At 52.5% G+C, this 21,559-nt stretch overlaps 4 protein-coding genes across 4 annotated transcripts; 3 read left to right on the top strand and 1 right to left on the bottom strand.

Moving 5' to 3' along the window:
• The first annotated feature begins 2,703 nt into the window (after positions 1-2,703).
• On the top strand, positions 2,704-5,555 carry BO82DRAFT_196577 (grainyhead-like protein). Its single transcript, XM_025630563.1, has 5 exons — positions 2,704-2,941; positions 3,031-3,165; positions 3,302-3,823; positions 3,874-5,168; positions 5,224-5,555. Exons 1-5 carry the CDS (start codon positions 2,925-2,927, stop codon positions 5,541-5,543), a joined length of 2,289 nt encoding a protein of 762 aa, XP_025486941.1. The 5' UTR covers positions 2,704-2,924; the 3' UTR covers positions 5,544-5,555.
• A 7,510-nt stretch (positions 5,556-13,065) lies between these two features.
• BO82DRAFT_395930 (uncharacterized protein) lies at positions 13,066-14,138 on the top strand (the record flags this gene model as incomplete). The annotated part of the gene is made up of 4 exons (XM_025638814.1): positions 13,066-13,135; positions 13,189-13,248; positions 13,312-13,338; positions 13,404-14,138. The coding sequence occupies 4 exons, from the start codon at positions 13,066-13,068 to the stop codon at positions 13,952-13,954; spliced, it is 708 nt and encodes a 235-aa protein (XP_025486940.1). The 3' UTR covers positions 13,955-14,138.
• Positions 14,139-14,206: 68 nt separating this feature from the next.
• BO82DRAFT_387116 (CLH domain-containing protein) lies at positions 14,207-18,906 on the bottom strand. The gene is made up of 4 exons (XM_025638291.1): positions 18,485-18,906; positions 18,405-18,431; positions 15,008-18,350; positions 14,207-14,860 (listed from the first exon to the last, which is right to left on the bottom strand). The coding sequence occupies exons 1-4, from the start codon at positions 18,827-18,829 to the stop codon at positions 14,565-14,567; spliced, it is 4,011 nt and encodes a 1,336-aa protein (XP_025486939.1). The 5' UTR covers positions 18,830-18,906; the 3' UTR covers positions 14,207-14,564.
• Positions 18,907-19,149: 243 nt separating this feature from the next.
• On the top strand, positions 19,150-20,883 carry BO82DRAFT_387115 (RMD1 family protein). The gene is made up of 2 exons (XM_025638290.1): positions 19,150-19,627; positions 19,698-20,883. Exons 1-2 carry the CDS (start codon positions 19,286-19,288, stop codon positions 20,685-20,687), a joined length of 1,332 nt encoding a protein of 443 aa, XP_025486938.1. The 5' UTR covers positions 19,150-19,285; the 3' UTR covers positions 20,688-20,883.
• The last annotated feature ends 676 nt before the right edge of the window (positions 20,884-21,559 follow it).

Here is a 21,559-nt window from a genome sequence, read left to right as displayed (position 1 = left end):
ATCCTCCAAATCTCTTTGGTATTCTATCGCTTTCCGGCAACATTGAAAGCGCTTGGGATGGACGTGATCCTACCGGTGATTTTCATGGCTTGGGGGCTCCATACAAGCTCCATCGCTTTATGAGTACGTAGTGCGCACGAAAGTCCACCGGAAGATACTTATTTTATGGTTGCCGGAGTAGGTTTGGTACCGCCAGTAACCTTGAATGTGTGCTACTAAGAGAATCCACGCCTGCTACCACTAACGGCAGTTACTCACTTTGTACCATGCGCTGCGGCATGTGGCAGCTAGCTACCTACTTTAGATCCCGAGGTCGTCGGTAGTGGTCGTAGACTTTATTCTTTTTCTTTGATCTTGAAATTAGACTGTGCTCAGCAACCTGCTCACACCAAATAAGTATGCATACCTCAATGTTTACTTCACTCTCCGTCTGTACAGATGCCTGGCTTACCGTGCGCCTCTCAAAGATAGAGCTAGAGATCGTGGCTGAACTGGTCTGCGCAGATAGGGTCTCAGGGAAGAGCAAATCTCGGTGCAAGTTAGGGTATAAAGGAAGTCAATTAACGCCGACTCTCGACCGCCCGCAGTAGCACGAATCGCAAGGGCTCCAGCCCCTGGGGCTTTCGGGAATGACGTAGATCGCCTAGCATCCAGTGCTTGAAGGAATCGGGAGATTGGAAGGGGAATGGGTCGAATGACACTCCACAAAACTGGTATAGTTTCTGCCGTATAGACTGACCACGGTATTGAAGCGATAGGCGCAGAGACACAGAGCGGGCACCAACCTGAACACACTGCTATGCACGCCAGAGACAAGCCCGACTAGTGCTCGTCATGGAAGGATTGAGCTATAGTAGATTATGCTTGTTTGGCAGTTGTCAGTGACTTTGCGCTAATTAACTAACTAATGAATATACGGATGTTCAGAACTCTCTTCTCCTCGGGGTAGTAGAAACTGCCTCGTAGCTGGATCTGTTTTTCTTCTTTGGCGGTTGCTGCTGCTGCAGTGCTATTATCCCCCTTCCTGTTTCCCTTTTCAGATATAGATATCGAGGCCCGAGGGAGAGGTACAAGATCTGGATGAACTTTTTAATCTACTACCTACCTACTTCTCAAGTTAGGGTACGTAGTACTAACCATGGACATATACCTATACTAACCATCTATCTGGCTCGCAGTGAGTGCATCCGGGTATGATACAGTACCGGTAAAATAACGGGAGCTTCAGGCGTTACCCAGCTCAGGTACTGTACCTTGGTAATACGATCGGGATTTACCCAGTTATAAGACCGGATCCACTCCCACCCCTCACAACATCCCCACTGATTCCTGGGTCTTCCTCTGTTTGAAATCCAATCCTAGAAAACCATCTCGGAAACCGACCCAAATAACATTAATCTAAAAAAAAAAAAAAAAAGGTAGGGAAAGGCAGCAGTAAAGAGTAAGAGAGAAAGAACACCATAGAGAACGCGCACATCAGCGAGGAAAAGAACTCCAGAAAGAGACTCAGTGAAAGGGACCAATGGGCAAAATAAGTTTCTGGAAGGTTTTGTCTCCATACCTTTCACCTTTATGGATTTTTATTTAGGAAATGTATTATTATTATTATTATTATTATTATCCGGCCTCTAATTTTCTCATTTCTCAAACTGCATTTTAGAATAATAGAATAATATTCTTTTTTATCACTCAACCAACCGTTATTATTGCACGTCACCACGTCTTTTCCCATGTGGCCCCTTTCTCTTCTTTTATTAATAACTATCACATTCTTTCCACAAATCCTCCGAGTTCAAAAAGTCTTCTTGATCTCTTTGGACGGTTGTTGGACTTAGTCGAAAGTCCTTCAGATCCTTATCCTCTCACCATCCATATCCACCCTACCCTACTATATCAATTCTTACTGGGGGCTTCCGTCTTACCGTTCGGTCCCAAGCGCTCTACCCTCTGCAATCCTCCTCTCTCTCTCTCCTCCTACTCCATACTTAGTAGTACTTGCTACGGAGTACATTACCTCCTCCTACTTACATTCACTACTACTATTGCCTTTTCCTGTCTCCCCCTCCCCCCCTTTGGGTCTTCTCTCTTTCTCTTTTCTCTCTCTCACACACACTTTCTTCCTCTTTCCCTCCTACTCCCCACACACACCCACACCTTAACTATTTCCACCACCCTTTGTACAGTTGCTTCCAGCATACGTATCCTTCGTCTGCTCTTCTCGAAAAACTTTCCCTCTGACCTAATTCCCTGGGTTATTACAACATTCGGTGCCTGTTCTCATATGACTTATCTGAGTAAGGAGTCTGTTCAGCTATAAATCCGATACCTTCCGGGTTCCGCTTCTCTTCAGCAACACTCGGACTTTCCCCCTCAGAACTGTTCTCCGCTCTTCGCGACCCAAACCAAACCAAACCAAACCAAACCAAACCGAATCAGACCAAATCAAATCAAACCAACCCCCCTCTCCTCCTCCCCTCCCCATCCTTGCCCGTCCGTCCGTCCGATCTCAAAACAATTATCTCGTTCCCCCTCTTGTCCGTGGTAGTCTTCGAGATTGCAGTCATTCCACGCTTGCGACCTGGGAATTGTGATGTGATACCTTAAAAGCCCGACTCTCTCAAACCACAAATCCACCCAACCACTTTCTTAGCCACTATTCTGGCTTAAGTTTATCGGGACAAACTTACTACTGTCTCCCGATAAAACCATCCACGGCGCCGGATTGATAGTCGCTTTTGGATCCGAATGCCACCTCAATCTACGATCGCCTCGCTTTTTCCCCTTGCATTCCATATTCTCGATTAATTTACCGGGAAACATACAAACAGAGACACGAGGACGAAGATTCAAATACCCAGAAAGCAGCTTGACAATTCACAAGTCCAGGTCATAACCGAAAGGCCTTAATTGCGCCGAACCGCTTGATGATGTTTCGCAACAGGTATGTCGGCGCGGATATTCGAACGTGGATGGTGCGTCCTTTCGGGCTGCGGGTTGTGCTCATGCTTACCGATTTATTCAACCAAATAGAAAGAACTCCCAGAAGCCCGATGACGAACTCATCACGAGATTCCAGAAGACTTTCCAGGACGTTGTTCCTCCAGTCACCAGCCGCCATGCCGCGCATTTTGGTCAGGTCCCCGTTGGACCGATTACTCCCGCTAGGTGAATACACACTGTTCCTCGCACACGGAGATGCAGCATTTCCCGGTGGAGTTTAATTGCTCATCGGTCCATAAGAATACGCACCTCGGATTGGTCCTGAAAAAAAACACAAGCTGACCCAACAAATCAAACACAGGCTGAGTATGGACGGCGATCTGAAGCCCAACGATATCACACCGCGAGCTACACACGACATGCGCTTCGCACAATCATATGTCGACCCAAATGCAGTATCATATATCAACCCGATGAACCCCCATGGCTACTATACTCCGAACTCTGGGGGGTTGGGAGCTGTGTATCATAGCCAGGCGGGAGACTTGCATACCCCTGGCATGGGTTTAAGCATGATTACCCCCCTGTCACTTCCTCAGCAGCTGTCTGCAACCACCATCAACGCCGATCCTACAACCATGGGTCTCGAACACTTCAACCCGCATTTCCTCCCACCCCACTTCCATAATCCACAACCATTTGCTCAACCGGCGACCTTTGCACCTGGTGCATTTGTTCCAACTGATACAGGTTATGATACCATGGACGAATCCGTTGACGGAATGTCTTTGACCGACGTGGATATGCATGGTAATGCTACTACTCAATTCGTCCCGTCGGTGATTCAAGACGACCAGCTCAGCATCCACAATTCTGGCGAGAGGTGAGCTAGATCCCCTTCATCAGGCAAGACATTAGATCTAACCGGCACAGTTTTCGCTATCATGTCACTTTGCGTGCTCCAACAGCAATGATTAATCACCAAGCCGAGATCCCGGTCACGTATCTCAACAAGGGCCAAGCCTACTCAATCTCCGTTGTCGATTCGACACCACCACCGATGACCGGGCAACCGTTGAGATATCGGACCTACATCCGTGTGTCGTTCCAAGAAGAAGAGCAACGAGCTAAGCCAGGAGCTTGCTGGCAGCTGTGGAAGGAAGGACGAGGCTCCAATGAGGCGCATCAGCGCGGTGGCAAGTTGCAAGCGGTTGAGTACGTTGATCCGACTCAAGGAGGCGTGGAAGACCCGAAGAACCGTCAGATCCAGCTCGAAAGTGCATCGTTTGATGGCTTCTGTGTGACGTGGACTGCGAATCCGACGACCGGAATCTCGGACTGTGCCATCTCCGTCCGCTTCAACTTCCTGTCGACAGATTTTAGTCATTCCAAAGGCGTGAAGGGTATTCCGGTCAGACTGTGCGCGAAAACCGAGATGCTGTCGCCGGATGAAGTAGCGGCCGGCTCAGCCAAGGAGCCAGAAGTATGCTATTGCAAAGTGAAACTCTTCCGCGACCATGGAGCCGAGCGAAAGTTGTCCAATGACGTCGCCCATGTTAAGAAAACGATTGACAAGCTTCGACAGCAGATCACTCAGGCCGAGTTAGGAGCTGGCAACTATGGCAAGCGGAAGCGTAGCAGCGGTTCCGTTGCACTCAAGGGAGGCGACCCCCGCCCTGCTAAGATCACAAAACACAAACGGACATGGTCCATGAGCTCACAGGATGGACCTGGCAAGATGTCCTTGGAAGATGACTTGCATGCGAAACTCGCGCTGATGCAGGACATGTTCACTTCGACCCGGCCAGTGAGCATTTTAGGACTGCGGGGAGAGGAAGAGGATGATCCGGATCTATTCCCGGTTGCTTTGCCCGAGTCGCGCGAATTCATCAAGAGAGAAAACAGCCGCAGCTCTCGGTTCAGCATCGATGGAGCGTCGTTGCATGCCGTCTCGCCCACCAGCAGCAGCGTCTCACTAAACTCACCCTGCCACCCGCCGAACTCGCAGTCCAACCTCTATTACGACTCGGGGTATCATGGATCCATGAACAACTCCCGCGAAAATTCGCGCCCTTGCTCCGAAGCCATGGGTGAAAAGGTCCTGTTGAAGCATCCGGTCAAAGTTCAGAAGGTCGCTGGTAACGATAACCACGTCCCTGTGGGGTACATCGAAGCAGTCGACATCGATCCAACCTACAGACCCCCAACCGAGCGGCCCGTGAAACCAAGTAAGTTCCGCGAGATATGTCCCCCCTGGGGCTACGATGCTAACCTGGAAACCAGTCGCATGCTTTTACGTCCGATTCCCGCGGAATGACCAGCCTCAGGATGATTATTACCGGGCCGTCTACCTGACGGAACGCACTGTGCGAGATCTCATGGAGAAGATCTCGATGAAGCAGCGGATCGATCCCCGACGAATCGTGCGGGTGCTCCATGTCAAGCAAAATGGTCTCAAGATCATGGTCGACGACGACGTCGTCCGTGAACTGCCAGATGGCCAGGACATGGTGGTTGAGATCTCCGAGACGTCCAGCTTCGAAAGTGCAGCCGCTGCAGGTGCTGAAAGCCCTAAGAGCGTTGAAGTCAAGTTGAGCTATTAATTTGTCTTAAGTTGATGGAAACATTCACGACCCCCCCGAATTCTTCCGCCACGTAAAACTTCCTTTTTCATCCTCGATTCTTTTTTTTTTCCCACCTCTGAATTGCATAGATGCCTTCTTGGGGTGGTCTTTTGACATTTCCTTTTTCTCCCTTTCTAAGGGCGCCTGGTGCGTGGTGAAAAGGTACATTGCATTCATTCTTGAGTGATACACTTTCGCCATTTTTCTTGACTTCATCGGAGTTCAGGGTTATCTTTGACTTGCTCATCATTCATATTACCCTCCACGGTGGAGGGCGGGGGGCGTTGTACAGGGAATAATACACGAGTTCCCTAGCAATGATACCCAAGCATTTTCCTGCATCTTGAATTGTTTTGTCGCGACTCTGTGCTATATGGTTTTTCATGATATCCTAAACATTTCAGTCCTCCGACAACGTCTTTTGGGGTTGTTTTTCATTTTTGGGAATACACGACCTCGCATTTCTTCTGGTTGAGATTGGTTGGCTTGCCATTGTTCGAAGATCTGGTTGAGGTATGAGGAACACGAATAGATACCCTGTCCATTTTTGTCGGAAGTATTTTATCTATTTTAATGGTTGATTAATTCCTCTGTGTGTTATCTCCACTCTTGCTGTTCTCTGGAAGATGAAAACAGCTGTCTGATCAGATTTTGACTTTGACACCTTCATATCTGGATGATGGTTCTCTTATTATTATTATCATCTACAAGACTGTCCTTCCCTGTGTTTTCTTGACGTGCGTGTTCCCGTTTGCTAGACAGGGTATCATCATATATGCCAGAGAAAGAAAATAACGAAAATACTATACACGGGACCGAGCTCTCGGAACGGACGGATCTCCACCGTCCCTTTTCTTTCTGGGTGATTCCATTTTGCAAACGCAAGCCATTTAGGACCATCGGGATCGAGAGCCCAAGAAGCCGATGGGAGGCATACCGGGCGTGCAAGCCAACGAACAGTCGGGAGATCAGAGGGGAACGTCGGTTTAACCTTTTCTAATTTGGGGATAGAGTGAATAATTACCGGAGGAGCCAGTCTACTGACATGGCGGGCGCCTCCTTGATCTTAGGGTAATATTACCGTGCATAGTGTAGTTTTCAGATTCTAGACTACAGCTCCGTCTAGATGATAGTTTTCGGGACCAAGCGACAGCCCAATGACATCATAGCCCCATCCCCCTGTCCACTGTTTACTGTCTTTCCCCCCTCCCGTGTGATGTGGGGCTTCTTTTCTTTCCCCATCGGACCATCACCCGGTCGGTTCTGATAGCGTGCGAAACCGGGGACGTTTAACCTAAATCGTGAACCTCACGACAAAACCACGATCTGCTTCACACTTTTGTCGGAATGTTCGGCCCCGGATGCCCACCAACGAAGAGTTGAGAAATCGACAATCGCTTCTGGGAGGGTTGTTTGTTATACTCTGGCCACTGGGGGCATACAAACCCGGACCCGGCAAGTTTCTTCCAGAAAACTTGGAACTTGGCGGACAACAACAACAACATTCGCGTTTCACATTCCTTTTCTCGACGGGAGGGGAATGTGGATCTGTGTGCAGACCTCCCTCTCCCTTCCCTTTCCCCCCCCCACTGTCAGTGTGCATCCTTTTGGATGGAGGATTGGGTTATGGTATCCGGGCTGTTCGATGCGTTTTCTCTGGCCTTGGTGGTTGGGGCTGGGTTTGTATACTTCGGGCCGTCGGGGAACGGGGGACTCACTCGGCTATTTACCGATGGGTGAGTTATAGACTTCCTTACCCCCAAACATCCTCGACATAGTACGTACGTTCTTGTATCGGTGCTTTTGTGCAGGGCGCGAGGGTCATTTGCCGAGGCATTTTTGAGGTCGGCAGCTTGGCTTGGATGCCTACCCTCGTTTTTTCTTCTGTTATTCTTTTTTTTTTTTTACCTTTGTGTGCGTGTGTGATCATGGGTATGGGTGTGAGGGGATTTTCGGGGGTCAGATCGGTGGAAAGGGGAGGGTACTGTGTCCTGTACTGTAGGTTGATCGATCTATAGTCTTTCGGGTGGTTTTCGATTGACTTTCTGGACGGTATAGTATAGTTCCTCCGGAGATGGAGTGGGGAGGAAGTTAGGGATGGTGCGCTAGGTAACTTATTTACCTTCTTGCTTGATTGTCATTGAGGGGATTAGAGGTTCGTTGGGAGGTAAGTAGGTACGGTCCTGGAGTATAGTTTGGGGGCTAGGTTGGTGTTGCTTTACCCTCTCTCTCCTTCTGTCTTGGTCTCCCTTTGTTGTGCTGGGGATGTACATACATACAGTACGTGTGTGGCTTCGGGGCATGTACTCTGCGTGTGACTGCATATGTGTTTGGGTATGTACATCCACCAGAAAGGACAGGATCTAGACCCCTCCCATCCTCCGAATCCTACGTAGGTGTACAGTCTCGCAGCTCAGGGTCACTAGTCCACTGACTTAGCTTAGTGGCCGCTAGGGAATGAGGAAAGGGAGGCGGAGGACAACCCTAACCGAGCAGAAGAAGTATAAGAGATATGGTAGGTACCGTAACCAAAAACCCATCATAACACAGATCCGTCAATCGGAAGACAGGAATTGAGGGTGTATACCGAGTCAAAACGAGGGAGTGGATCGTTTAGCAGAAAGTAAATCTTCTGCATAAGAGCCAGCTGGACGGTAAGGCTGAAATTGAGGGGCTCCCCCGAGGAGGAGGGGGGAGGAATCGAATGGAATCGAAGTTCCTTCGATGTGGTTTTTTTTTTTTTTCCCCCTTCGGGGGTAATTTCGTGCCGATTGGTTTCTTACGGGACTGGACTACGGAGTATGACCTGGGCACTCAGTGCTAGGTATGGTAAGTCATGCACGGGACTGATGAGTACCTATGGGTAGCTTGCCGAAGGAAGGGCTTCAGTCTGAATGTTGAGTGGTCGAAAATGAGGTTCTAGGCCGGTCCCGTCTGTAGATAATCGGTCTTGTTGATGGGTTTTGGTGGTTGATGGGCTTCGGGTGCGGTGTACAAACTCCCCAAAACCTTCGCGAAGCCACTAACGGGTTGATGCACTCTTAGTTTTGACAATAACGGTGGAGTCTTTTGCGGTTCTAGTGCATGTCTCAGGGAGGACGCGGCGCGCTAGAGTTGCGTTTTGCGTTTGCGTTTTTTAAAATGTCGCGAAGACTTCTTGGGATTCTTACGGTATCTACTCGTAGGTTTGTTGGGACTTGAGATACGGCTAGAAGGAAGGTCGGAGATCGGGGGAAGCTTCCCGACTTGATCGAACTATCCGGGGGTATGTTATGCACCTTCCTGATCGAAGTTCGGTGGAGGAGGAGGAGGATCAGGATCGGTTCGAGACATCCCGGTCTATAAAGAACATGTCTTCTGAAGCTGATTATTCGGCGACCCTATCCTTGTAAATGGTAAAGATTGCGTGGCTGTCTTCGGTTGGGAGTAGCTGTGCGACAAATAAATAGATACTTCTACCATATCGGTGACGTCACCGCTAGGGCGCATGGGCATGGCCTCCCGTCCTCGGTACCACATTGGTTGGTCACCTTTTTTGTTCGGCTTTCGAATCCTCATAGCGTACCAGTATGTACCACACTTTGGACTTGAAGGTTGTACCGGTACCGGGACCAGTACCTGATGGATTTCCATTTTCCGGTCATCTTCCTCTTCTGGGTTTCGAGAAGACAGATGGAACCATTTTGGCCGGGCGGGCTCAGCATCTGGGATCGGGATCGACGTGTCGATGTTCGAGTCAGAGGAACTTCACGCTTATCATCTGCTTTTGTTCCATACTTTGCGTGCGTACCAAAGATTCAGCGCTTTTCTTGTTTCTTTCTGGGTGGTCCCCCTGGGGACACGTACTATGTACTCAGTTTCAGTATGTCTCAATCGAGTAAAGTCTACAGTGGACTGGCTGGCTGGCTGGCTGGCCATCAAACAAAAAGGGCTATTCCACCAATCACCGCGCTCGGAAACGATAATGCCGATCTCGTGGAGAAGAGGTAGCACCTTTCCTACTGATGTACTGATGTATGTGTGTACCTCGTACAAAAATGCAATGAGGGGTTTTGTGGCAGTCTCAATTTGGGCGTTGGTCTGGTTTCGGATTTCCGAGTTGGGGGGGCCATCTGGTTCGATGCGAGGGAAAAGACGATTGATTTGTTTTTTCTGGTCGGATGTGATCGTGTGAGAGTTCCGGGGGAAGGGGAAGGGGAAGGGGAAGGGATCTGAGCGGACGCTGTCTTGTCTATCGTTACATGTAGATGTACGGACTACTGTCGATACAACGACGAGGTCTCAGGTCTACCGGTAGGTGCTGGTCGTAGTGCATTGGAATGGGAATGGGAAGGTGTTCAGTTAGCGAGATCCGGTTTTCCCTGCTGTGTATTCTGGACAGGGAGAAGAAAACGAGTAGAAAAAGGAAGGTACTCCGTAGATTGAAGGCGGAAAAACCGAAAAACCAAAAAGATTTCGGTTCGGACTGACACGTCCCCCCCTCCTCCCTCTCTTCTCTCTGCTGTCCGCTCCTCCTCCTCCCCAAATTGTTTCTCACACTAGAACTCGCTCCCGGGGTGGAAAATGTGGAAGAGAAAAAAAAAAAAAAAAAAAAAAAAAAGGTGGGAGCGGACAAGGGAAGGGGAAATTCCAGACTCCCCAAGAGGAGCGAGCGAGCGCAGCTGGACCTGAAAGTGACGTCATAAACTCGGTAGGGGGTGGGCAAGTCTGGCCCTTTTGCACCTCCGAAATGTACGATGTCGTCATACGCGCACTGCTAGTTCCTGTCAAGTTCCTTGGAATTCCGGACATAGCGCCGCTGCAACCCACCGATTTTTCTCCTTCTGGTGGTGCTTAGGTCTCGGCGGCTGACTGAGAGAGAAAATGAATTCCCCACTCCACATACGGATCGTGCCGATGTGTGAGGGATGCTTTCTTTTGCTCCACTTGTGGTAATTTTGCACCTAATTTAGCGCCGTTTGGCCTGCAGGAAGGGGCGGATTGGTGGTATTGGAATTACATACCATGCTTACGCCGTACGCTCGCCGAACCGCTGGGCGGTGGGTATCAACGGTATCAGCTCGTATTGTCTTGGCCCAGGGCGCCCTGTGGTGCTGGAATGAATGCCTGAGGGTTCAAGACCACTGCTCATGGAATAAGATACTCAGAACAAGAGCACAAGACAGATTTGGCTGTCATGAGGTGTGCTGTGTTGTGAGCCAAGGTCGCGCTAAGTAGGGATAGTGATCATGAAGCCGGATCTACTCGGCAGTCGGGAGGAGTAATCGACAGGGGAACAGAAAAAACAACTAGCCAACTAGTTCATGGTGAGCCAATCAGTCAGCCGGCGCTTGCAGATTGTGTAGATTGCTCTTTTCTAGGGCTGCACCTCATAGGGCGCTATCGATCTACCGGAAGCATTGGACACGAGGTGGTTGCTTGTCCGGGAACCACAGCGTCGGAAAGAGTAACTTTCTTGTCAGGTGCTGGTAACGTTCCTGGCGGGTTTTGGCTGCAAGTGCCGGGGAGGGTAGGTCTCGTTAGGCTTTAAGGTTGATTTTAAACGTGCGTGAAGAAACGTCTGGGGGGAAGGGGGGCAGAGGAGACCGTTTTGCCACAGGAGATCGTGGACGGTCAGACTCTTCTGCTCGATCTCTGCTCGATCGGCCATTGATTGGTCGATCGGTCTTGGGGATAGTGACACCTGCAGCCGTGGGGACGGTAGCTTATCTGCAATAACCTCCGCAGCTAACGTTGCTGATCTACCGCGAAAGGGATTAGGTATGTCGTTAAAGGGGAGGTTTTTTGAGGAACAACGACGAACAGTTCAAGGTCACTGGTCATAAGGGGAGGGTAGCGAAGAAAGAGGAACGATGGTGTCTGTAGAAGTGTGGGTCAACCCCGTTACTGCAAAGTTCTATCACTCGGAATAGCTTCAAGCGTTGGGAGGAGCTCCGGAAGGTGAACAATCTGCTGGGTGGCGGCGGGTTGATGCATACCATTCCACCGGGAACCACCCGCCTTTCAGAATGGCCATCAGGACCATGAAATGTGGTTCTTGATCATCGCTCTCTATTGTTTTTCTGGTGTAATTATCGATTGAGGCGTATAGCTGGCACATTCCTGATGTCCGGGCCCAGAAGGCAGGCCGATCAGACCTCATGGTGATGGGAGTAGGGCCAACAATCGATCCCATGCATCCAGCCATCAGAGCTGATTCCAGCCAGCTCGAGCAGCTGTGCATATTTTAGAAAGATCCAGGCCTTCCGTTTCTTTGTGATACGAGACTAGCTTGAAACCTCGTTGCGAACCGACCAGCTATTCGTTGAGGAAAAGCTTTCCGTGCAGGTGAAGACGGAGACGGATGCAGACTGCCCTGTCATAGCTGTCATAAATAGGTGGGGATTAGCGGCGACGGTAAGGAGGGGAGGTAACAAAAAGTACCACATCCGTGGACGAGTTGACAAGCGGGGGAGGTTACCAGGTAGTCTCTGACCGGATCCTCCGAGAGCTTGGCCTGAGCCACAGGGGGGACATGTTGCTAGACCGATCCGAGCAGGGGAAAAGAGGAGACGAGATGGGACGGACTCACCAGCCACTGCTGACGTACCGACGGTAACGGTTGGATTCTTCTGTTCGGCTGTGCCTGGTCGTTCCTCCTTGTATGGAGGTGGCAGGGTTCTTTGACCAGTTTGAGCTTAGCTGCCGTGCAGCTCGGCTGCTGTTAAGCTTATTCTCTTTGATCAAGTGGAGACGTATTTAGAGGGTGGCTGTATAGGATGGATGTATACATTCCGGATATCCAGTGACTTGCATTACAGAGGAGCGAAGTATAAGCAGAGAGTGACTTAGAGCTATGTACACAAAGTACAGACAGTACTTTTGATCTATCGTGGAGACCACCTGCATGTACACTGGCAGTGCGCTTGACATCTGCAAGTGCTCGGTCTATAATTATCTCTTCACTGGTGGGAATGCTGCAAGTACTATGTCTCAGTCCAGAGCGCTAAAAGTACTCTAGAAACTGCAGTGCTCCCGTACATCTATCTACACATTCTGATGCGGTTTCAGTCAACCTTGAACAGCTTGCGCTCTCCTCCAGCCAGATCCGACATGGACTGCGTGTCTTGGAGTGAATGAAAGCATGTCTCTCACTGCCTGCTGGTCATTGGCCGCCTCCCTCTCTTTGTGGCACTCTCTCAGTTGCTTGGTGGCCCTTTCCTATTTGGGATCACCCACGATAACACTGCACGCACATTCGCATTCACTGCAACATCCTTTATCTTCCCTCTTCTCTCCTCCTCCATCCTTTTCTTCTTCCTCTTTCTTCTCATCCTCCATCTCTTCTCCTGCATCGCTTCTCCTCTCCATCTCCCCACTCCATCACCTCTCACGCTCGCTACCTCCATCCACACTCGTTCTGGTCTATCCCCAGCCCCCTAGGCTTGAATCTTGACAACCTCGCTCGTTGATTCCATCCTTGTCTCGCTCCAAGACTGTAAACTCACTTCTTCTTACCAAAATGTTCGCCCCTTTCAAGTTTGCGGTCTTGATGACCGTCTGCTTCCTCGCGACCCTGACTCTGGCTTCCGGTAAGTGCCTTCCGACCATCCTTATCAAAACGCTTCAGCTGACATTCTACCAGAAACCGTTGGTGCCGTTGGAACCGTGCATGACGATGAGTCCTTCATTGCCATTCCTCTTGGTAAGTCATCCAAGCTCAGGAAGCAGCTGGGAGTCAGCTGTTCTGACCACTCTACCTTCGCAGCTATGCATGAGCACGATCCCCGCGACGGTATGTTCTCCTCCCCCTTTCGTCAAAGCCTTTAGCGTAGCTTCTAACCCCTGTCGTTCTCATAGTGACCATCATTAAGACTATCTGTGAGACTTCGACCTCGGTGATCTCCACTACTGGTCCCGCGAACCCACCCGCGACGGGCACCACCGAACTCCCTCCTGCCAACCCCACTAGTCAGGCCTCGAGTCACTCGGAATCCCAGAGTGCTCCTCCCGCTCCCACTACTGTGCCTGGCACTGTGGTGCAGCCTCCTGTGACTTCGAAGCCCGAGGGAGTCTCTCCTACCTCGGTGCCTGGCACTACTGGACAGACTTCTGCGCAGCCGCCCGTGACTTCGACGACCGAGGCAGCTCCCAGCCCAACCTCAAACACCAAGGAGACTTCCAGTCTACCGAGCACCAGTGCCTCGCACTCGGCTTCCCCTGTCTCCTCTAGTGCGCAGGATATCACCCACTCAGCTACCACTCTGACCACCGCTTCTGGTACGGGTACTTCGGCCGCCAGTGGCACTCATACCACCGCGCCCCCTTCGAGCGAGGCTGCCGGTAATGGTGGCATGCGTGCTGCTCTTCTGGCCTTCGCGGCAACTTTCCTTATCTTCTTCAGTATCTAAGGGGTTCTTCCAACGTTCTAGTGCTAGTTCATCAGTGGCTCATGCACTGGGGGACTCGGGCACGGACACTCCGTGTGACTGAGCCTGTCCCCCTTGCTGTCGGACACCTGGTGCTTCTATTTTCTCTTTATTTGTCTCATGTCGGGATGCAAGGCGTAACGTGTGCCGCTCCCAGAATTATTTCTTCTGTCACTTGCTATTGAAGCGGTTGGTCGCCGCCTAATTTAATTTGAGAACAAAAGTCTTCAGACCCTGACGTTGCTCGCACAGTAATCCGTTGCTACCATGGGTATCTCCTAAATAATAAACATACATGGCCTAGTCGCGTCCTCCTAGAAGCTATACTGATGAGTTGACGTACTCGACCACCACCACCTCGACTATGGCTACCCCTCTATCCAAACAGCTGCAGGATGTTAGGGGGTTGTAGCTGTGAAGCTGTAGGGCATTGCTTGATGTTAGGATCGTTGTCTTAGCAGTCAGCCCTCAAAGCCAACTCGAGCGAAGGGCAAACTTGAGTCGAGAATCCTCACCGACCCTTTATTCAAGAGGGGAATCTCCCATGCACGAGACTAAGACAGCCTGCCTATCTGCCCACCTGCCTCCACGCCTACGCTTCCGCATCCCCAATGGCCTCCAGCTCCTTGGCGAGCGTACAGATGCGACAACCCTCACCGACCCGGTCGCGCAGCAGCCGCGCGGTCGTCACCTTGGGACCGACCGTCCTCGCCGTCGCCGTCGAAATGTCCTCGAGGGTGATGGTGCGCGACGGCGAGAACGGCCGCGGCGTGTGCACCGCCGACCGGCTGTAGGGGGTGGTGGGGCTGCTGGTGTTTGTGGACGTTTGGTGGATGTGCGACAGGTGGAAGACGTGGCCGCAGGCGAATCCCACGAGAATTTCTTTTTCTGTTGTGTTCGGGGGAGTTAAGTTAGCAATGCTTTGGCCGATTTTCTTTCTTTGGTGTTGGTTTCTGGTTGGGGGATGGGTGGGTGTTTGTTTTGGTGGGGGTTAATGGGTTGGGGGATAATAGGGAAGAGAAGAGAGGGACATACCGTTGGCGCGGAAGGGGCGACTACACCCTGCACAGCGGCCGGCTGGTGAGGCGGTGGAAGAGGCAATGGAGGAAGCTGATGACTGCGTTGCTCCTGCTGCTGTTGCTGTTGCTGCTGGGATGGTGGTGTTGGTGGATTTTTCGGTGACGGTGTCGCTGGTGGCGGCCGCGGTCGCGGTAGTAGAGACGGTGGTGCCGGCGGTGACGGGCCGCTTGGCGCCGTCCTCCTCGATGATGTTGAATTTGATGCCGCGGCGCTGGCCGCGGCGCAGGGTGTCCATGCCGACGGCGACCTCGCTCTGGAGGACCTTGGCGGCGCCCTGGCTGATGCTGGCCTGGAGGTCGTGCTCGCGGATCAGGCGGGTGAGGCCGTCGCGGAGGCCCTCGATCTCGAGGCCGCTGGGGATGCGGCGGACGAGCTTGATGGGGTCGATGGCGGTGCCGGCCTCGACGAGCAGGCCGTGGATGAAGCGCGGCTTGTCCATCGAGTAGTCGAGGAGGTCCTCCCAGAGGTCAGGCTCGTTCTGGGCCTTGGCGAACTGGATGGCCTGCGAGACGTCCTTGAGGTCCGCGAGGATGAGGCTCAGCGCGCGCTTCGTCTGGCCCGTCTTCGAGAGCAGGTAGATCAGCTCCGGCGTGAAGTGGCGCGTCTCGCAGATGCCGACGGCCAGGTCGAAGGCGTACGCCGTGCTAGTCTGCAGGAACTCCATGAGCAAGGGCCGGTCGTAGTCCGCGAACAGCTCCACCGCCGTGTCCGCGAAGTTGTCCACGAGCGCCTTGCCTTCGTCCGCCGCCAGCTTGCTGGCCGCGTCGCGGATGTGCGCGAAATGGCCCCGCCGCGGTTTGGCGACCCCGTGGGGCAGGGATTCGCCGCGCCAGAGCGCTCGGAGGTAGAAGTAGAGGTAGAGGAGCCGGTTGGCGGCCTGGAGCTGCTCGACGACGAGATCTGGTCGCACGATTCCGGTGTAGGCTTCGCTCACGAGCAGCTTGATCGGCTCCGCTGTGAGCTCCTCGAGCTCGGACATGGGGGCCGACTTCAGCTGCTCTTTGGAGACTCGGATGAGGATGAATGCGGGAATGTCGTCCGTTAAGGTGTCGAGGAGACGGTGATCTCGGATCAGAGCCATCGCCGTGTCGGCGTCCTGGAGACGGATGTAGCAATGGAGCGCTTCGCCATAGTGGCCGCCCGCGAGGTACAATTTGGCCAAGCACTTGGTCAAGGTCCGCCAGTCATCCGTCTCCGTGGTCAATTCGCCGAGTTGCTCCTCCACCGCGGTCGCGACGTTGTTCGCGTCGAAGAGGTCAAACGGCCACTGGTCGATCAGCTCGCTGAACTTGGGCCGGCTGTGATCCACGTAATGACCTAGTATGGTCTCATAGAGGTTCGCAGATAAGGGCGGGCGCATGTTCAAGGGCAGTACAGAGGAGATCTCGTCCCATTTGTCCTTCTCAACGAACTTCCAGGCCCAATGCTCCCATCTGTGTGTGGTGTCGAGCGCTTTCGTGCAAACCTCGGCGGCTTCATGCCACTGGTCTTGCTCGACCAGCTGTTCGATCCACAGTTCTCCTATGCGGCGCTTCTCTTGATCTGCAGCGGATGCCGTCGTTCGAGCAGTTGTGGTGATGACAGAAGCTGCATCGTCGATGAACGACTCGCCAAAGCTTCCCTGGGATATCGAAGGCGTTCCGGGTATGGTGTCGTTCATTTCGCTCCCGGACCCGGCTGCTTCGGGATGTTCCTTGAGCAATGTCCATGCTTCCTCGTATTTCTCATGTGCGTCCAGCCAGGCCAACCGGTCCGCAAGATCTCTCTTCAGCGCTACCACACAATCATACGGGCTGTGCACCAGGATCTTGGGTCCAATGCTTCCTGCCATGTCCTGGATTTCCTTGGAAAGAGGCTCCTCCGCGGGTACTCGTCGTGAGGCAAAGATGCTCGGTGCCCTGCTGGAGCCCTTGTCGCCACTGCTGGTCGTACTGCGAATACTGGCCCCGGAGTTGAAGAGCCGCACCGGGTAGAATGTAGCATCCCAAAGACCGTTTCCGATGGTCTCTAGAGCTCCCCGTTGCGAAGCAGGTACGCTCGTTTTCCATGGAGGCAGAATACACATATGGTAATCTGAAGAAGTGAGCGTCTCAAAGCGACTGGTTGAAAGACTATCGGCACTGAGCTCAGTCTCCGTTTCAAGATCAATGATTCGAAGCTCTGGCTCCAGGCCTCGAGGGCGACGGCGCGTTCCAGTTTGACGGCCACCATGCTTGCTGCGGTCGTCTTCGGGTGAATCCTGGTCTGCTTCCATGTACGCAAGGACGACCAGAAGCTTGGGTGTGAACAAGGAGATACCGGAGATAACACAGTCGGTCCGTAGAATTCTGGTTACCTCCACCGATCCAATTTTGTGATCCCTGTTATTCTTGCTTGGTCTATCGGGATATACCTCAATGACCCAGACGGTGCCACCCCATCCTACGACCAGTTTTTCCACTTTCTCTGTGACGATTGTTGGATGTGTCGGCGCCAAGCTTTCAGTATGATTTACGCCTCCCTTGGTTTGTAGGCTGTCATCAAGGTCTAGGGTATTTTCGTCCACCCACTCAGCGTGCGCTTTCCACACGCTGGCCATTTCCTCCCAACCGGGGCGACTGGGACGATCAATATGGCTGATGCGCTTCCAAGCGAACTCCGCGTCAGACGAATCGAGGTGCAGGTTTGATCGCATGATCTTAATGCCCTCCTCGTTGACCCACACAACATATTTACCCGACAAGGACCACTTGATCGTGCTGATCGCACCTTCGCCTCCGTGCAACACGGTGTCCTTCCCAGTGTTGGCCCCGAGGCCTATCGACCCAAGCCAGCTCGAGGCGGCGGCAGCAGCGCCGCCCATGGTCGTCGAGTTTGTGCTCACACCGACTCGGCCCCCGATAGTCAGGATCAGATCGCCCGCTCTTCCGCCCGACAGATATGTCCTATCACTCTTGTACTCCGGCGACAATGCGACGGCTTGAACGGGTCTCCCGAAGTTCCGCAGAAGGACGTCTTTCGAATCAAGCAAAGATGCAACGCAGACATTCCCGTCAATGGAGGACGTAGCGATGTATATTGAGTTAGAAGGCGTCGAGGGGAGGGTCGGTTGGTTTGTTCTTTGTCTGCCACGGAGGCTAGCGGCGCCTGAGGATAGTTTGGAGGAGGCGTATTCCGGGTCATCTGCGAATCGACCAAAATACTCTGGTTTCACGTTTGGTAATGGAGGAGGGTAGGGCGAGATCGAGACTGAGGTAATACTCGCAGAATGTGCGTGATAAACACGAAGAGAACGCAATTGGGGTATCGACAATACATGCTGCGGAGCTTGTCAGTGTTCGCATGATCCCGACCCGGACAACGAGCAACTCACGATGTTTCCATTATGCGAGCCAATTACCTAGACATTCACTTAGCATGCTTTCTTCTTGTCGGCTCCGTATGTATTGTTACCATCTTGTCCCCAGCAGCCAGGAAGGAGCTAGTTGCATCTCCGTTGCGATACACCGCCCCGAGGTGCTTGGTCAGATACGCATACTTGAGACGTGGTTCTTCGTCCTCGTCTTCATCCGAGTCGGAGTCAGAGTCATCTTCATGATAACTATCTCCAGCTTCAGTTTCGCTTTCCGATTCTTCGTCATTGTGATCGTGATCCGTCTCGTCCAGCTCACCAGGCTGGGAGCGGTGATTCCTGTCCTCGGATGTGGTTCGGCTAAGGTGGGAGTGGGAGTGGGAGTCGGGAGGGTGACCGTCCTGGCGGACAGTCCCGGTTGCCTCTGTCGCGCCAGGCGCGTCCATGGCGAGAGCCTAATGTGGACCTGTAGCTCTGGTCTGTGAAACTGGGGGCGCCTGTGTAGGGGAGAAGCATCCCAGCCCAGCAGCGGCGGTCAAGTGGTAACTAGACGGAGTAGACGGAGCTAGAACCCGGTCGGGTCGCCGAGCTGGAGGCGGGAGTATAGGTAGTACCCCGATCGGGTTAGTCGCAAGCTAACTCTCATCTTTCCCAGTTGGCTTATCAGCTTCAATCAGATTGAATGCTTCCGCCGCCCGGATGACTAAGCTCTTCTCCCCGGTTCGCTTTCATCGTTCCATCGATCAATAATTAATCGTTGTCAAACAATCAAGCATTTGCATTCTTAGACCACACTTACACCGTCGCAACGGTCTGGTATGGCATCAACAACTACCTAGCGACACAGTCCCGGTCTCTGACTCTGTCATTCTTTCCCTCGTCTCAGCATCAGTGGCGTTAGCATGTTCGCCCGACCATATGTCGGATCCATGACTTTTTGGCCCTCGGTGGCTAGGTTCCCGAAACAGCCCCGAAGCCAATTTTTGCAAGCTTCACCTCTCGCAGGCGCGCTTCGACGCAAAGACTTTCTCTCCTCCCATGCTTTTCTAGCGCAGAAGCAAGCCAGGAACGGCGAAAATGCAGAAGAGCAGTTTCATCTCGAGGGTCAGAAGCAGCGAAAGAGGAGCAGCCGGACGCCTGCGGCACAGACATCGCTGCGGCGAGTTGCGGTTGAGGCGCAAAGGTCAAAGGACGGGATTCTGTCGAAAGCTCAGCTCAAGGAGCAAGGCTTATACAAGACTAAGGTATTTTGGCCCCTGCGGTTGCGGTCCCATTTTACCGGTCCATGATAGCTAACTTCTCTTGGGCATTTAGACAATAACCGCATACGCCGTTGCCGAGCAGTTCGACATTCACCAAGTCCGAGAGATTCTACAATTGAAAGGCTATGAGCCGGACCCCTACGAGACCGGTCTCTACCCGCAGGTGGTGCATGTCCAGGTCCCGCTGGACTCGATCCGCCGCGTGAGCAACCCCAATGCGTCCGACCTCCCACCGGACGAGGTCGGGGATCTGTTCGTCTTTCCGTCCGGCACGGTGGTTGCCTGGTCGCTCCCGGAGGCGTTCACATCCTTCCTGGCCACGCGGACGCTGCTCCCGGCTGCGCGGGGCGCCCACGTGGACGACCTGGAGACGGAGGACCTCGAATACGTAGAGGATCCGCAGCGGGAGAACAGCAGCATCAAGGGCGACACCATCGTGCTGGGGACGAAGCCGAGCTTCAGTTTCAGTGCACTGCCGGACGAAACCTTCCCGGCCTCCTCGCGGCAGTCGGTGGACACGGTGCTGACCAAAGTGGCCTTCTCGTCTGGGCTGGCGCGGAGCACGAAGCTGGCCGTGCTCGAGTCCCTGCTCTCCAACTACTTCGAGTCCACCCGCACCATCCCCACGCTGCTCTCGCAGGGCTCGCGGCTGCCGTTCACCCGCGACTTCATCCTCCGCAAGACGGGCCAGCTCCTCAGCGTGCGCGCGCAGCTGAACCTCTACTCCGAGCTGACCGATTCCCTGCCCGATATCTTCTGGGACAGCCGACACGAACTGGGTCTGGAGGGGTACTATGAGCAGGTCGGGCGAGCGCTCGACGTGGGGATCCGCATCAAGTTGCTGAACGAGAAGATGGACTACGCGCAGGAGATCGCCAGCGTGCTGCGCGAGCGGCTCAGTGAGACGCACGGCCTGCGGTTGGAATGGATCATCATCTTGCTCATCGCCGTCGAAGTGGGGTTTGAGGTCCTCCGGCTGTGGAAGGAGCGCGTGCACGAGCAGGAGAAGGCGAATTCATCCAATGAAGCCGTCTCGGACTAGTGAGCAAACAGATCCCAACCCATGTACTGTATATATATTTACCCGGCAACTCGACTACTTATGATACCCTCAATGCGGAATCCACTCTCGTTTTACAATTTGGCAAACATAGCTCATGACACTTTCCACCGAATTCGCGCAAACTACACAAGTAAATTGGAGCACACAGCAATTTTGTTATTGCAAAGAATCGTAGCCCTGCCCCTTTTGTCGGCCCGTCGCATGGCACATGGAAGCGCTGCTACGCGGGCTACCAGCTTCAAAGAGTGCAGAAACATGGCAGAACTGTGCTACTATAAGAATTGAACCTTCTCAGGGGATTAGTAAAGTATAACTTGAAAATTCCAATAACACAAAGCCTGTTATTGACTTTATTTTTCAACCCCACAGAAACCCTGACTATCCTAACATCAAAGAATGATCCAAGGTATTCTCTAATAGAGAACCCTTCTTAAGGAAGTTTCAGGCCTGAAAAGTCCTGATATTCCTCATATAAAAAGGGGGCCAAGAATTTTGTATATAATTTAAAAGGCTCTAAGGGGTCAGTCAGAGAGTAGTGTAATCTGTAGAGGCCAGTTACAAAGAGTCCTAAACAATTCTGACCCTGGGCCTCCTCCGAGCTGGTAGGTACAGTAGGTACCGTACCCTGCTGTGCCAAACCAAGGGAGACTGGATTCACCCGATCAGCAGAACACGCTGTGTAGACCCAGGTGTCTGAAAAGATGAACTACTTGACCTAGTTATGGGTTTAAACCCGGAACGACAACTGGGAAAGATGTATTTCAGGAGAGCAAAATTAGTCTTCCATTAAATTTCCGTTCCTATGGGAAAAAGAAGAGTGCCTCTGACGCACATAGATAGGTACACGTCTC

The sequence above is a fragment of the Aspergillus uvarum genome (assembly GCF_003184745.1).
Source record: "Aspergillus uvarum CBS 121591 unplaced genomic scaffold BO82scaffold_79, whole genome shotgun sequence".
In the NCBI taxonomy this organism is placed as follows: domain Eukaryota; kingdom Fungi; phylum Ascomycota; class Eurotiomycetes; order Eurotiales; family Aspergillaceae; genus Aspergillus; species Aspergillus uvarum.
This window is presented reverse-complemented; position numbering and strand designations above follow the sequence as displayed.

Excerpts from the sequence above, each read along its gene's own strand:
- BO82DRAFT_196577 (XM_025630563.1), top strand. Across the intron at positions 3,166-3,301 it reads GGACCGATTACTCCCGCTAG|GCTGAGTATGGACGGCGATC; the intron begins GTGAATACACAC and ends AATCAAACACAG. Across the intron at positions 5,169-5,223 it reads CGAGCGGCCCGTGAAACCAA|TCGCATGCTTTTACGTCCGA; the intron begins GTAAGTTCCGCG and ends CCTGGAAACCAG.
- BO82DRAFT_387116 (XM_025638291.1), bottom strand. The coding sequence starts at position 18,829 with ATGGACGCGCCTGGCGCGACAGAGGCAACCGGGACTGTCCGCCAGGAC. Across the intron at positions 18,432-18,484 it reads TGGCTGCTGGGGACAAGATG|GTAATTGGCTCGCATAATGG; the intron begins GTAACAATACAT and ends GTGAATGTCTAG. Across the intron at positions 18,351-18,404 it reads GCTCGCATAATGGAAACATC|CATGTATTGTCGATACCCCA; the intron begins GTGAGTTGCTCG and ends CAAGCTCCGCAG.
- BO82DRAFT_387115 (XM_025638290.1), top strand. The coding sequence starts at position 19,286 with ATGTTCGCCCGACCATATGTCGGATCCATGACTTTTTGGCCCTCGGTG. Across the intron at positions 19,628-19,697 it reads AAGGCTTATACAAGACTAAG|ACAATAACCGCATACGCCGT; the intron begins GTATTTTGGCCC and ends TTGGGCATTTAG.